General features: G+C 50.6%; 1 protein-coding gene across 1 annotated transcript in view; it reads right to left on the bottom strand.

Moving 5' to 3' along the window:
- Positions 1–277: 277 nt before the first annotated feature.
- The window catches only part of C28H1orf198 (chromosome 28 C1orf198 homolog), a 35001-nt gene continuing 19190 nt past the window's right edge, over positions 278–16088 (bottom strand). Inside the window, exons 3-4 of the mRNA XM_070364846.1 lie at positions 5787–6332; positions 278–3296 (exon numbers count right to left, since the gene is read on the bottom strand). Of these exons, the coding sequence (XP_070220947.1) occupies positions 3240–3296; positions 5787–6332 (603 nt within the window). The 3' untranslated portion in view covers positions 278–3239. The remainder of the gene's footprint in view (positions 3297–5786; positions 6333–16088) is intronic.

The raw sequence follows: 16088 nt of genomic DNA, 5'->3' as shown, positions 1-16088 counted from the left end.
GTCTTAGAAAGACATGCCCTGGGTTCCATGTCACTGGAGGGCTGTATGAGAGCTCTCTGGGGTACAGCCCATCTCTTCTGCTGGGGGCTGTGCACCTTGGCTACTGCTTCCCACTAACCTGCAGGGCCAAGGCAGGACTGTGCAAAGGGGGCCTGCTGAAGCAAGGTTTCAAGCTGGTTTTAACTAGTATGAATCCTTTTATTCACCTCTGGGTTCAACAGCAATCATCCTAGCAGGCTTTCTAACTCCAGCAGAGGTCCCAAAGAGACACACTGAACAAATTTTAAATGGCTTTATTAAAGGCTGTTAATACAAAATACAACCAAGTTACAAGTAGTCAGTAAGAATTTTTCGTTTTTGAAAATGTGTATCAAAGAAGAGGCTGTTCTGACACCCACGGGGGTGCAATGGGGCTGGGGGCCATGCCCCACTGTTCCCAAAGCAGGTGGCACCCCTAAACCTAAAGGGTAGAAGTAGGAAGGGATCCCAAGTGAAAGAACTGAGACTGGTTTCTAACTTCCTGGTGGAGAATTTGCAGTTACAGTCACCCAAAGCAAGACACTGAATCCTTGAGCTAAAACTCAGGAGCAGACAACAGAGTGGCCAGGATAAAGGAGGAAGAATGCAAAACCACATTAGGCTTCAACTGAAAAGTGTGAATTTTAAAAATAATATAAATGTCTGGTTTTAGAAATGCCATCTTGATATGTGGCAAAAAAAAAAAAGGTGGCAAACGTGAGTTTAATTTTCCCTTACTTGGACATACCAAACATAGAGTTCCAGGAGGGTGGTGAAAGGCATTATCTTAACATGGATTGCCCAGGGTTAAGGGGAGAATCACAGTTCAGGCAGGACGGTGACACATGCACATGCGTCTTCCAGGCCATCACCACTCCCTCTCAAGTTTTATTACTTTGCAAAGCAATACAATTGCAGAACTCCCTCTAGGATTTCCCAAACTGTGATTTTACATTTAATCTCAGGAGGCTGTACATTTATGAAACTTTAGATATTGTTACAGAAACCTGAATACCACTGGGTACTGGACCCCAGATGATGATAAAAGAGGCAGAACCTTTCAATAATCCCCAAATCCCCTCAGCTACCAGGAGAATTGGATGGGAATATTGGGTTTTATGAGAAAGTGGAAAAGAAATTAAGAGTTCTCTCTTAAAAGAACAGATAGATCACCTTGGCTAACTGTCCCAGGACACAGATCCTTCTTTCTTGATATGCCAACACTAAGGAATGCAACTTCTCGACATCTTTTTTCCTTAAGCAGACCCTGCTTTCAAGCATGGGTTCTAAGACAGTCCACTGTGCTCAAAGATGGAAGTGGAGACAGCTGGCAAGCCCGGCTCTGAAGCTCAGTGGCTGACCTGCAGAGCTGGTACCCAGCTGTGCAATTCCATCTGGGATTTCTATGATTCTTTCCCCCTCATCACCATGCTAGGAATCTTTTTCCCTTGAATGTTTCAACTCTACTTAAACAGGGCAGAAAGAACTTCTGTTCACCACAGTACAGTCAGTCACCAGAGGAGGAAGGTCAAACTCAAGACCCCAAGGAGCCAAATGAGGTTTAGGGACATAATGCAATTGGCAGAAACCAAACCAAAAGCTGGCTAGGCCACAGTTTTGGCAGAAACTTTCTGGAGAAGGAAATGGCAACCCACTCCAGTATTCATGCCTGGAAAATCCCATGGACTGAGGAGCCTGGTGGGTACAATCCATGGGGTTGCAAAGAGTCGGACACAACTGAGCGACTTCTGTGTTCTGTGTTCTGGGAAAAAAACAAGTTGCCATGTGCTTTACCTTGGAGCCAGATAAAATATTCTAGAAATCATTTCAGAATGTCATATGAAACAGAAAGGCATTTTAAAAAGACACACTTTGATACTGAAACCAGGTGCTCACTGGCAGGATTTGCAGGGATTAAGGCATCAGGTGAGAACACAGTGAGAGGCAACGTGGAGATCACGCCAGGGCATGGATAACAGGCTCACACCACTTGGGGGTCATTGGGCAGGGGCTCTCCTCTGACCTTACGCCATCCCATCTTGGGTGGAGGACACCTTGCCCTTCTGCGTAGGCTCAGAGCTGCCCTAACCCGCCCCCCTCTCTACCTCCCCAGCAGCAAGAGACCACAGCAGGCAGCGAAGTCCACCTCCAGGAGATGCTGTTGCCATGACCACGAAGGCCTCCAGGGGGCGCTGCTGGGGCCATGCACAAACGACTCCACTTCCGTCGGTGGTCAGGATTGAGGGAGGGTCCATCGTGACACAGCTTGACCAGTTCTTGGGATGAAGGACATACGCTACCCCTGCCAGCTTCACACCAGAAGGTTCCAACGCAACTAATCAGAATAGCCTGGTCTTCCAGCAATGCCTGTCATCTGCCCTGACTCCTGCAGATGCCCAGGACAGAAAACACCTAAAAGGTCGGGAAAGTAGCAAAGAACTTCTAAGGGGAAACTGGTACAAACCCAAGAAAAGCGGCAGCCCTATAACTGCTAAATCTAGATACAAAATCATGTAAAGTTAATACAAAACTTTAAAACATGCAACTTGTTAAACAAAGATGAAGAGTCTGAGTAAGTAGCATGGTAGGCAGTTTAAAGATGACTTCTGCCACGTGCCCATGATCTGTTTCCTGGAAGTGATGTGAAGGAAGGGTGGCACGTGATACAGAGGCGTGGCTTCCGCAGAGGAAGAGGCCTGGCTTCCGCACGGGGAAGCCGGACAGCTGGGGCTGCGGGTGTGGACTTCAGGGGCAGGCAGGTCTCCCCGTGGTCACAGTGGGCGCCGAGCGCCATGACTACTGAGGACATCCTCAACAGCCACTCGTCAAAAGGAGCCCCGTGCATTTTTAAAAGGGTGGGGACAGAGAGGAGGTGGGAATCACTCTCTGACTTTTGTGACATGGTTGAGAAAACTTTCTCGAACGAGGGGGGAAATTGGGTAGAGCTAGAGCACAGATTTTATTTTTAAGATTTACTGAATTCCTAAGAGTTTTTAAAAATTCCAGATGTAAAACTGTTATCAAATTGTTGAAAATAGCACAGATATCTGGTCTTACCAAAAAGGGAAAAATCTGGAGAGCTGGCCAACGCAACATTAACCAGCTTCCAAATGATTCTGGAAAGAGTGGGAATGCTGCCCTTTTGTTTAATCTCCCCCTTCACCACACCACTTTGGAAAAGACTTGGGGATTCTTGGTTTGTTTGTTCTGTCTAATCCACTTTACCAGTTGTCCAGAAAATCAAATCCTGTCTTCAAGATGACATTACTTGAGCTGACCTGTAGAAGGGATAAAAACACCAAAGTAAGGCATGAGGCTTTTTTAAAGTCAGCACAATCTAAAAACAGCATCTCATTTAAAATGACCCAAATGAAATAGAGTGCTTGGTCTCAGAGGCTCCCTGACCTCAATTTGCCTCATTGCTGGGAACCAGAAAATTAAATAAAGCTCAGTGCAAGCCAAACTCTGCCAGGATCCAACACGTATCCCTTTCTGTCCCCAGGCACGCCTGAGGGCAGCCTGTAGTCCCCACCTGGAGAGAAAAGGAGAAAATGTATCTTTTCTATTTCTGAATGAGGAGCATGTTTAATTTAGTCACCCGTGGAGTAAGAGAAAAAGTTAGGAAGATAGTCTAATATGAAACACACATACATGGTGACAGACAAAGCAAATCGCCAAGTTGAGGGAGTGAAAAATACAGAGAAAGGATATAAAACTTCTTTCTTTCAGATTATGTGGCAGGTTCTGGAGTGATTTTCCCCGACCCAGGACCATTCCTCAGGTCACAGACTGCCACTTACAGACATGGGGTTGGTTTAAGGGCCATCTGTGAGCTGACTCAGACACACTTCCACAGCCTTCCGCCAGCCACCTGAGAGGCCCTCCTGCTGGGTCTAACACAAGTACATGTTTACCTGGTGGCTGCAGCCTTCCTGGGCAAGGGAGCCTTGAGTCTGTGCCCTCCACATGCTGCTGATGGAAGGCCCCGCCACAGAGGCAACGAAGACAATGGGCTAAGCAGCCCCCCTGAGGCACATCTCAGGCCTTTGCTGCCCCTCAGACTGAGCCAGAGCTTGAAAAGCCAAAGGGGCTCAGGCATACGTTCCTTTTCCTGGTTTCCTACCAGTGTTCTCAGTGCAGCAGCATTTCACTCTGCTCTGCCCTCACAAATCAGTTCTTTCAGAGGATTTCATGGGCTCTGTCCCACATTCCACCCCAGCCCCTACACAAACACTTTCCTGCATCTCTTTACAATTAAGATTCTCACATATCTTATATAAATGCTTCCCTCAGAGGAAGACCCCACTGCAGACTCAAGAGAGCAGTGGGCTGCCTGAGTCTGTGAGAGGGAGCCACTGGGCAGGAAGCCAGCCTCAGGGCCAGCATCACAAGGCGGTGCTCCTCAGGGACCCGGGGGCCCGCATCACCCCATGGCTGTCCTCCCTGCGCCTCCCTAGAGCTAAGCAAGCACTGCAGCGCATCCAGAAAAGCTCTGAAGGTCAGGAAGCAGTAAAGCTCTGGGAAGTGCCATCCATCTCCATGAACAAAGCCTTGCTCATTGCCTCACCCAGGTCCACGAGTAGGCCACCATCTTCCCCCAGACACGGTTCTCAGACATGCCTTGTCCAAGTATCTCTTTGTTCATTATAAAACAATGTCTCAAAACCACAGCCTCCTTCTGAAATACCACTACCTGTTTATTTGGGCTTCCCTGGTGGCTCAGCAGTAAAGAATCCGCCTGCAATGCAGGAGCCACAGGAGACGTGGGTTCAGTCCTTGGGTCGGAAAGATCCCCTGGAGGAGGGCATGGCAACCCACTCCAGTATTCTTGCCTGGAGAATCCCATGGACAGAGGAGCCTGGCGGGCTACAGTCCATGAGGTTGCAAAGAGTCAGACACGACTGAAGCGACTTACCGTGCGCACATGGGCACGCGTGCGCACACACACACTTATTTATTTTGGATTTTAGTGTGATCCTTCAGCACTAGCTCTGTTTAAAGTCCTAACCAAATATTTCCTTTTCTCTTTGCTGAATTTTCTCAAGTAATGAAGAGCAGCTTAGACGTCTGTGCTCCACAACACTGGGAAAACATGGAGAAGCCACTGGCACTGCCTGTTCTCTTGCAGGGCCCTTTCTTCACAACTCACTGCACCTCGGCAGTGAGCCTCTCAGATCTTTCTTTTCCTTCTCCTGCATCCCCAGAAAGAAGTCCTTTCCTTAGGACTCCATTTGGGACACCTAACTCTGTTTTGCTTGGAAACGAGAAGCTGCCCATCACTACCGAAGCCAGTCTCCTGTGATCTGCAAACAAGCACAGCTGCTCCTGGTGGAGGTTTGGGGGTCCTGCCTGCTTCCCCATGTGCCCTCAGGACACCTGCAGCTCCATTCCTCACCCACAGAGCAAGCCTCCCAGGCCCCTGCGTGGAGCTGGCATTCAAACCCCACCCACACTGCCAGCTTCCCCCTTGAGTCCTCTGCTCACTGCCCCCACGATCTTTCATCACCTGCCCTCACACAAGCAGGGAAGGGCAGGGGGCATCTCAGACACAACCACACAGCAGGCAGACAAGTCACGGCACCCAGACAGGCTCACTGAACACGTTTCCTGCATGTCTGTTGATTGCGGAGCTGAGTGACAACCCAGCAGGCCGCCGAGGGATGGCAGAGGAAGGAGGAGGCATGGACATCTGTGGCCCACCTGCCCACCCCTGTGAGGCAGCCCTCGTCCCTTCAGCAAGGAGACCCTGGCTGAAGCCAGACACCCACCTGTACAGGCACAGGTTCCAGGAACAGAGCATCCTCCATGTCCTCCACAGCCTCCATGACCTCGGGAGAGACGGGCTTTCCCATGGGCCCAGAGGGGCTGGCTTCGCTTGGGGGGCTGGCGCAGGCCTGGGCGGGCTGGGGCCTCTCGCACTCCGTGCTGACACTGGGAGCCGCCCGCTGCTCCTGGCGGAGGGGGCTAGGCTTCTCCGCCTTCGCCTCCCTGGCCCTTGGCGCGGGCTCCTGCCGGTAACAGCCTGGCAGGACCTTCTCCCCTTTCTCCATAGATTTGATCTGGCTGGGGGTCAGCGACTGGAACTCGGCCTCGGGGCCCTCCCCGCGGGACCGCTCTGCGTTGATCTTCCAGAAGGACGCTTCCTCTTCCTTCCAGGCAGGACCCAGGGCATCCAGGCTGGAGGACTTGCCGCCCTGTGGGGCCCTGAGGGCCTGCGAACCCTGAGGAGCTTTGGATGGTGGCCTGGGCTCACCAGCGGTGCTGCAGCTCGGCTCTTGGATGGATAAGGAGGAGATGCTGAACTCCATCTGACTCTAGCGGGATGGGGGGAAGGGAGAAGTACAGCAACACTTTCAGTCAACAGAACGGATGTGCCAGCCCAAACATCTCTCCAGGAGCAACCGACCACCTGCTGTCCCTCTGCTGGAACCGTCTGTCTGTCCTCAGTAGTGATTTCCAGGACTGCCATCACATCCCTGAGACACGGCAGAAGCTTTGAGAGCAAGGCCCTTCACTCTGGATGCTACAAACATCTGAGACTCCTGCCTCTGACTGACGACTAAGGCCTCTGCTTGGTGAGCGGATCACCCACCTGGCTCGTCAAAAGAGATTCCCACACCTTCCTGAGGAGGGTGACTGTCCCCTTGGCAACAACAAGGAAGGGCACACGGTCAGCATAAGTGCACTGTAGTGAGGATCCAGACCCAAAACCAAGTCCCCACCTCACAGGCCTCTTCCTTCCTGATCGATGACAGCCGGCAAGGGTGAAAAAAAATCCAGCAGTCGGACCCTGCTTTCCTGGACTAAACCAAGAAAGTCAAAGGCAGGCCTCAGTGCAGCTACAAAGATTTCACCACCCCCCACGCCCCTCCGTCCCACACTCTGCCTTCATGCCTGCTAAGGACTGCAGGTTTGTGTGCCTCAAATTCCTAAGTTGAAGGCCTAACTTCCAAAGTTAGTATTTGGAGACAAAGCCTTTAAGAGGTTTAGGTGAGGTCATGAGGGTTGAGCCCTCATGACAGGATTAGTGCCCTTATAAGAAGAGACAGAGAGATGCTCGCTCTCTACCGGCTAAGGACACAGCGAGAAGACGGCCGTCTGCAAATCAGGAAGAGGAGTCTCTCCAGGACCAACCTGCTGGCACTGTGACCTTGGACCCCTAGCCCCAGAACTGTGGGGAGTGAACATCTGTTACTGGAGGCCCCCAGCCTGTGGCATCTGCTGACAAGACAGGCGTGCTCTCCTCAGCGTTGCCCTGCTGCTCTCAGCCGATCCTGGTCCTGTTAGGTGGGGAACGCCCGAGGGCAAGGCCATACCCCACATCCAAGTGCCCCCCAGACACTGCCTTATTCTGATATGGCTAACCACTAAAAGCAGTAGGACTGAGCTGGGCATAATTAGTTGCGTCCAGCTCTTTGCAACCCCATGGACTCTAGCCCACCAGGCTCCTCTGTCTGTGGGATTTCCCAGGCAAGAATACTGGAGTGGGTTGCCATTTCCTCCTCCAGGGGATCTTCCCAACCCAGGGACAGAAGCCACATCTCTTGAGTTTCCTGCACTGGCAGGCGGGTTCTTTACCACCACACCACCTGGGAAGGCCAAGGTTGAGCTGTATGACCAACAAATCACTGGGTGGAAATCTAACCCCTCTGACAGTAGTGCACCCTGGAGGCTGTTCCCAAGTCCTACAGAGCAAGCAATCTGCTGCCTCAATGGCTCTAAAATCCATCTGGAACATTCCCCCCTTCCTCTCTACTGCTACTCTCGAATACATTCCCTTCTTCTTCTTCTTTTTAAAATAAAGGTATCAGGACTTCCCTGATGGTCTAGTGGCCAGGACACCAAGTTCCCAGTGTCTGGATTCAATCCCTGGTCAGGGAACTAGATCCCACAGGCTACAACTAAAAAGACTCCACATGCCGCAACTAAGACCTGTCTCAGCCAAATAAATAAAAGAAAAATAATAAAAGTATTAAAACTATACGCTAAAATTTGGGGAGTTAGAAAAAAACATTCATAAACTTTCCCTCTTCCCATAATCTCTATTTCTTTTTGTATTTTCATGTAATCTTCTTCAGATATGTGTTTCATGACATTGCAGTTCTGCTATGCATATAATTTGGGTATTGTTTTTTCACTTAGCACCATCATCAATGGTGGGGTGTGGGCTTTGTAACCATTCGTTTTAAAGGGCATAAGATATTTCATTCAGTGGCTGTCCCACCATCTACTTTCCCACTTTCTTCTTATCAGACAATTGGCTACTTCTAATTTTTGTTGTTATAATTAAGGCTGCCATGAACATCTTCTTGTATATAGCGCTCCCCATTTGGAGTTCATTTAGTCAGACAGATTTCCAGAAGTGAAATATCAGACTTCAGCAGGTTTAAACCTTTCTTCTATCATGATTTTGGGTGCATACCAAATGTTTGCCAGGGGCTGCCCCAATTTTTAATGCTGTTCACTATATATCAGGGTAGCTATTGCAGCCACCAGTTCCCTATTAAAACATGGTTCTCTGTTACTTTAATACATACACCTTCACTTAATAAATGGTGATTCCAATCTACTTTTTATAAACAGCACTCTCCCAGGAGTCTCACCACTGCAACATGTTTGTCAGGACAAGGATGGAAATACTGCTTTTCCCACAGAAGCTGGAGACCTGAGCCCAGGGAGCTGCATATGTTCTATTTGGCTGAGACTTTTCCTCAAACCCCAGATTCTGATAGCTAGAGGGACACCCTTTGAGATGATGAGGCCACAAGGAACTCTAGCTACAAGCACAGGCTGCACTGAAGCTCAGGGTTATAAGATATAAAACCCAAGAAACGACATCAAAGCTCAGGTACTGGGGCTCCGAACAAATGCAGATTCTGAGTGCACTCAGCGCACCAGACAGTTTCCTTTCTTGATGGGTTTTTCATCTAAAAAGTTTTTATTCTACAAAGGAGAAAAATGGAGGTTTGGAGCAAACGAGTGAATTGTCCTAGGTCACATAAGAGATTAAGAGATAGTCCATTAAGAGATTGTGTGGCTGGGTTTCCAATCTGGAGCAAGTGATTCTAGGCTTGCAGCTATGCTGGGCATCACATCATGTATAAAAAGCCAGTGGCTGCCATGGACAATGTCTTTATAAACACCAGAGATCCTCATATACAGCAGGATTTCTGTATGTCAGCAACCTAATCTGATTTTTAGGTTTCTGAGGGAATCATTCTCAAATACTCCACATTTCCATGTGTGCGTGCTCAGTTGCCCAGTCATGTCCAACTTTTTGAGACCCCATGGACTGTAGCCCACCAGGCTCCTCTGTTCATGGGATTTTCCAGGCAAGAATACTGGAGTGGGTTGTCATTTCCTTCTCCAGGGAATCTTCTCAACCCAGGGAGTGAACGTGCGTCTCCTACATTGCAGGCAGATTCTTTACCGCTGAACCACTTGGGAAGCCCACATATTTCCAAATTCCACAATAAAATATAGGGAGAATGTGGACATAGAGATGATGAGTCCTTTAAATATGCAAAGTGCTAAAAAAAAAAATTTGCTTGGAATTGAGACTGAGAGAACTGAGTTGAGAATGATCTGGAAATTGTTGGGTAAGAAAAGGTACTTACACTGAGCAGTTCATCAAACTTTAGGCTTTTTTAGGATCAACATTTCTCCAGTGGGAAGAAGCCCCCAGAAGCCTGGGCTGAACACAAGTCTATACAGAGGGCAGCAGTAGGCCAAGGCAAGGACCCTGGGGATAGTTGCAGTGGCTCCAGGGCCGCTTCAGGCCCTCCATCAGGACAACCAAGCAGCACTGAGCTGGAAGTGACAAACTGCAACACAACCACGGAGGCTTCCGTGGCTCCTTGGGCCTCCAGAGCCCTCGTGACAGCTCCTCTGGGGAGGGTGACATCTGGGTAGAAGAGGGGGCCATGCTGAATTGGGGTGGCTACCTGGTTTGGGGCACTCTAAGGTAAAAATGGGAAAAATAAGAACTTACAGAAGAAATAAAGTTCTAATATAATTCAGCTTCTAAGTCTTTTTTTTTTTTTTTAACCAGGCATTTGTTGTTTTCCATTCTGCAAAGAGAATTATGATTCTATAGCCCCCTTTTAAGAAACAGTCTTCCTCGATCAGCTACACTGGTAAGGGTCTCTTTCTTTCCTACTTCTTGCCCCAGAAGGCAAAGGTTTGTGGTTTGTGTTGAAAACACATGCCTGGGGACTTCCTGGTGGTGTAGTCGATAAGAATCCGCCTGCCAATGCAGGGAACATGGGTTCAATCCCTGGTCGGGGAAGATTCCACATGCCACAGGGCAGCTGAGCCTGTGCACCACAACTAGTCAAGTCCAGGTGCCTCGAGCCTGTGCTCCACGAGAGAAGCCACTGCCATGCAGGCTGGCACACCACAACAAAGGGTAGCCCACCACCCGCCACAGCTAGAGAAAGCCGGTGCAGAAAAGAGCACTCAGCGCAGACAAAAGTAACAGTAAGATAAAAAAGAAAGTAACACGTGCCTGTTGGGAAGGGGCGGGGAAGGAAAAAGAAGAGGGACGGAGGGCCTTTTTTCCCTAACTACAGTTCATCTTGCTAGGCTCCAAGACCCCAGAATACCAGCAAAACTGGACCAGGACACAGTGAAAAATGGCTCCTGGTCATTTTCAAAGACACTGTTGTCCGGGTCACACAGAAGCAGCATCTGCACTGCAGCTCCCTTTGTGCTTTAGAGGAGGCGTCCTTGCTTTTGCTCCATGACTCCAGCGCCCTGGGCAGTCCTTCCCTCCCAGACCAGGACTCAGCCTGGCCTGTCTCCTGCGCTTTCTCCTGGGACGAGCCCCAGGCCCTGGGTCCACTTTAGAAGAGCCTTCTGCTCACCGGCTCAAAACCAGAGCCACAACCACCTTCTTCCCGGAACCTGCTCCTCTCAGTAAAGGGCAAACACACAAATGACCCAACCCAAAACTGGGCTCTTTTCTTCTCCAGTAAAAACGGAGTAATGATTATCCTTACCTCCCTAGACTGTTGTTTTAGAACCAGACTTGGCACATAGTAAGTGCTCAATAAATGCAGGCTACTGGCCTCTGCTCCTCTTCTGCCTGGTCAGAGGTATCTCAGCTCCCTGGGGGAGGTCAGTATCGCCCTCTGGGCACTGGCGCCCTCCCGCCTTCCTCTGGCCACCAGGGGCATAAACCAAGTGCCTGCAGCTGGGACACACAGACAGTGTCTGTGCCCAGAAGTGAGTGAGACTCTGGAGCCCCATCCTGGCCCACTATCAGGCGTGCAGTCTGAGTAAGACACTCCCTGCAGGGACATGGTGTAGCCACTGTGCTGTCCCGTAGGCTCCCTGCGAGATCTCTGACCTCATCTTTCCCCACACCCCTGAGGCTAGGAAAGGGGGTCTTCTGACACTGGAGCCGATCAGTGAGAAGGAGGGGACAGCCCAGCCTCGGACCTGGCAGGCCAGCAGGGGGACCACCTCCAGGGCCTGGGATGAATGCTAGAAAGTCAGGGAGCTCTCGTGCGATGTTCTCCATCCTGGAAAAAAGTCAGTTTCTCCAGGTGCAGAGGAAGAGCTCTCAGGAACCCGGTAGCCACATTGAACTGGGTCCAGCAATGGGGTGCCTCATGTAAAAAGCAGCCCAAGGTCAACAGATCCCGACTCAGACAGCAAGTACCCCATGGGGGTACTCAAGCCCACAGTCTCACACAGAGGGCTGAGACGGGAGAGGTGGGAGTACTCAGGAAGCCCCCTCCCCTCACACTGATGCTGAGGACCCCACCTGCAACTGCCCAGGTGATGGCGAGAGCCCAGGGCTGTGCATCCGGGGGGCTCAGGCCAGCTGGGCCAAGCCTGGGTGTCAGCCGCCCATGGGGGACCTGGGTCTCAGCTGGCCACGTCTATTCTAAAAACAGAAAGACCACAACCGAGCCCAGGCTCTATTTTTACGTCCCACTCACTGGAGAGGAATGTGTAATATTTCAGTAAAGGAGGGTGCAGGCAGCCAAAACTAACTGTTTGGCTTGGCAGCCTGCAGCAGATCTAAACTGTTGAGACAAAGGCTGTAGAAACATTGTTAGAAAATATAATAGTTTACTAGAGCAAATCCTCATAAATTCACAAACCATTTAACATTTATCCTCCCTACCGCCCCCTCCAAAGAAGGAAGAGGAAGAAGAGGGGAAGATACTAAAAACTTAGAATCTCAAAATTAGCAGAATGACAACCTGGAGAAGAGACAGCAAGGCCTAGCCACTGAGACTGGGGGTGTCAGACCCTTCAGGCAAGTGGGGCCTGGCGGATAGAGCCTGGGACCACTCACCCCTGATCCCGAGACCCTGGGTGTTTTCCCCAGGGAGCCAGGCAGACAATAGGGAGTTCAGCTCCATTCCACCCAGCTGTTGGGCTCCATGGCAATGAGAGCTTGGAGAAAACCCCACAGATGCCCAAGAGGAGGCGAGTGTGAGGAGCTGTAGTCATCAGGTCATGGGAAGAGCAGCCTCTGCCCTCCAGGCCTTGTCGCCTCACAGGGATAAGATGCCCCAGCAAAGACCAGTACCAACAGCACGAATGCGTGCCCGTCCAGTGCGGTGCTCCTCAGAGGGGACAAAGGAGGGGGATGGCCACAGCTCAGGGTGAAGGGTACGGTCTGGGCTCGGACGTCCAGCCCACACACCTCACTCAGCCTTCAGTTTCCTCATTGGTAAAAGGGTGCATTGTAGGGATTTGTCAAGGAAATGCCTCCAAGGTGCTCACCACAGATCAGGGGCCTGTGGGAGATGCCAGGCTGCTGAGATGACTGGGCAAACCATAAGGAACAGGATCTGCTCTGGGCCTGCGGGCGGGTTGGACCTGCATGGGGAAGGCAGTGGGGCTGGGCAGGCTGAGGGCAGAGGCGGGGTGGACCAGGCAAGGAGGCAGGAGACATCGGGTCTGTGGAGCGGGGCTCAGGGCTGCAGGAGAGACCAGCAGGAAGGACCCTTGGGATCAAAGAAGCAGGCTGGGCTCTGGGTTGAAGGGGCTGACAGGTTACTGCACCCATGAGAGAATGGAAAGGTCAAGAGCAGGGGACCACAGGTCCGCTCTGGATCTCAGGAAGGTAAGTGAGAGGCAGGGACATCAGGGAAGGAGACTTCACTGCAGGGAAGAGACGGGGGTCTCAGAAAGGGGCTGCAAGCAGGAGTGTTGCTGTTATGGGGGGATGGTACGGCTCCATGGCCCCCTGTTTCTCAGAAACTTAGGGCTGGCAGTGAAAAGGGAGAGCCAGGCAGAGTCATAACTGGGAATCCAGGGAACCGTCCATGTACGGATAACCTGATGGAACACCCTTCTGTCCCCCGTGGGCAGGAGATGCCTGCAAGCCACAGGCAGATCCAAGCTCCAATCTCTCTTCATTGATTCCCCCTGCCTGCCAGTTACGGCCTTCTCTGAGCCCCACTGTCCTGGCCCACACCAGGAGCAATGACACTGACCTCCCGGGGTGGAAGACTTGAACGTGCCTGCAATTCCCCGATCTCAGTGTATGGAGATGCTTTTGTGCCCGGGCATTTACTTCTCCTCCTGAAGAGGGGCTAGGAGGCCTCCCTACTGTGGGCATGGTCTGTGCTGACTGTTAGAGATCAAGGAGCTGATTCCCACCCAGCTTACTTACTGTCCCCAGTGAGGCAGCTGAACCTCAGGGGAAGAACTCGGGCAGACAGAGGAAAATTCCAGACAGCCTGGGGGAGGAAAGCACGGTGGGGGTGGGGTCCCCAGAGTCCAGCTCCCCAGCGCCAGGGCCTGACCTGCTGCTGTAGGAGTCTCCTCTAAACTCCCCAGCCCAGAGGGACTAGGAATGCCAAGAATCCTCTCCTCCCCTCTGTGGAACATTCCAAGGCTGAGTGTTTTCCTCTTGAAACCTCAGGAGCATGAGACAGGAATCCACCGTGAGGCCCTCCAGGCCCCCTCTGCGCCACCACACCTGCGAGGCTGACAGATGAGGGGGAACATGACGACCAAGAGCACCTCACCGGCTGCGACAGGCACTTCTGCCTCTGAGCCTCTCCTTTCCATGGGGAAGATGTCAGAGCAACAGAGGCCCCAGGCCTGGCACAGTCTACGAAGGAAGCGACCCAGGAGGGGAGGGCTGGCTAGAAGACTGAGCAGGAGCCAAGGAAGTGAGACAGTCATTTCCCAGGCAGGTTGATAAGAAGTCTAGGGGTCCCCAAGGAGACAGGGGTCTGGAATTCTCAAGGAGGAAGAAACAAACTTTTTGTCCCTCTATATTCCTTAGGATTATATAACAATAATGTATCCTGTTTGAGGACAGTCTCTGGAAAAAACCTTCTGGCTAATCCTGTTATCTTAAGGTGTAAATTGTGGGAGTAGGTCTAGTGAGGTCTTTATAACCTCCAGACATTCTTTTGATATACTGTAATAACTATTAGAGAGTATATAACTCCATGGCTAACACTAGCAAGGGGGTACTCTTTCTGCCCCCTTCTGATGCCTATGTCAGAAGCTTTCTCTATCTCCTTTATACTTTAATAAAACTTCATTACACAAAAGCTCTGAGTGATCAAGCCTCATCTCTGGCCCCAGACTGAATTCTTCTCCTCCGGAGGCCAAGAATCCAGTGTCTTTTCTGTGGTTCAGCAACAACCTTTCAGAAGATCAACTGTGCTTGCCCAGCATTAAGGCCTCTCCTGACCAGAGCTGCCTCTCAGGGACAGATGACACTAGCTTGTCCATCCTCGGCAGGTCTCTGCAGAGTCCTCTGCCACAAGCTGGCCTCAAGGAAGGAGCCTAGGCAGAGGTGCAAAAATTGGGAAGAAATCCCAAATCCCTGAGATTAACTCTGTGCCGGACAGTCATGACCTCGGGTCAGGCGGACCCCAGCCTCAGCTAATCTCTTGGTGGCTGCTGACCAGGGATCCAACCTGTGCCACCTGAATTGAAAGTAGAGTCTTAGACACTGGGCCACCAGGGAAGTCCTCCTTTCTGCAGTCAGAGCCGAGAAAGAGCTAGGCCCTGAGTGGCAGTCACTAAATGTCTGCAGAAGTGGTGGTCTAATGGTTAAGACTTTGCGCTTTCAATGCAGGGGGCATGGGTTGGACCCCTGGTCAGGGAGTTAAGATCCCACATGCCGTGTGGCATGGCCAAAAAAAGAAAATGGGGAAAAAACGTCTGCTGAAGTGAACAGCTGCAGAAGGCATGAGATCATATCTACCAATGTGCATGTAGATATGTGTTAACTGCACGAGGGAAAATAACTGAAGGAGTGATTGTGTGCCTAAAGCTGTCCTCCTGTCCCCAAATGCACTCATCCCCTCACTGGGCTGTTTTCTGAGAGCAAGTGATTACTCATCTCTGAGTTTAAGCATAATGTCTGACCCAAAGTAGATGTATAATCAATGTCTACTGAATTTTTGAAAAATCAATGAATGGTGTCATAGAGACAGGAAGTAGAAGGATGTTACCAGGCGCTGGAGGAGGGGGAAGGGGGTTTCTCTTTATAGGGAATAGAGTTTCAGTTTAAGAAGATGACAGACTTCTGGAGATGGACTGTGGCAATGGCTGCACAACAGTGCACACTCACAAATGGTTAAGATGGTACGTTTCATGTTAGGTGTATTTTTTTTTTAATTAATAGCAACAACAGCAGTAACGATTTATTGAGTGCTTATTACTTCAAGGCACAAATGTTCACTGATATAGCTAATATTAACATGCTTGTTTTATAAATGAGGCCTCAGGAGGTTAAGTGTATGCTCAGGTCACATAGCTAGTGGGTTACAGAGGCTGGGTTCAAACCTGGACCCCCATCTCCAAAGCCAACATATTTAAGCACCACGTCACATGTGTTCAGAGCTCACGACTCCCATCTGAGCCCCACTTTATTTTTTAATTTTATTTTATTTTTAAACTTTACAACATTGTATTGGTTTTGCCAAATATCGAAATGAATCCGCCACAGGTATACATGTGTTCCCCATCCTGAACCCTCCTCCCTCCCCATACCATCCCTCTGGGTCGTCCCAGTGCACCAGCCCCAAGCATCCAGTATCGTGCATCAAACCTGGACTGGCGACTTGTTTCATACA

This window comes from Bos mutus, chromosome 28, assembly GCF_027580195.1.
Source record: "Bos mutus isolate GX-2022 chromosome 28, NWIPB_WYAK_1.1, whole genome shotgun sequence".
Classification (NCBI taxonomy): domain Eukaryota; kingdom Metazoa; phylum Chordata; class Mammalia; order Artiodactyla; family Bovidae; genus Bos; species Bos mutus.
This window is presented reverse-complemented; position numbering and strand designations above follow the sequence as displayed.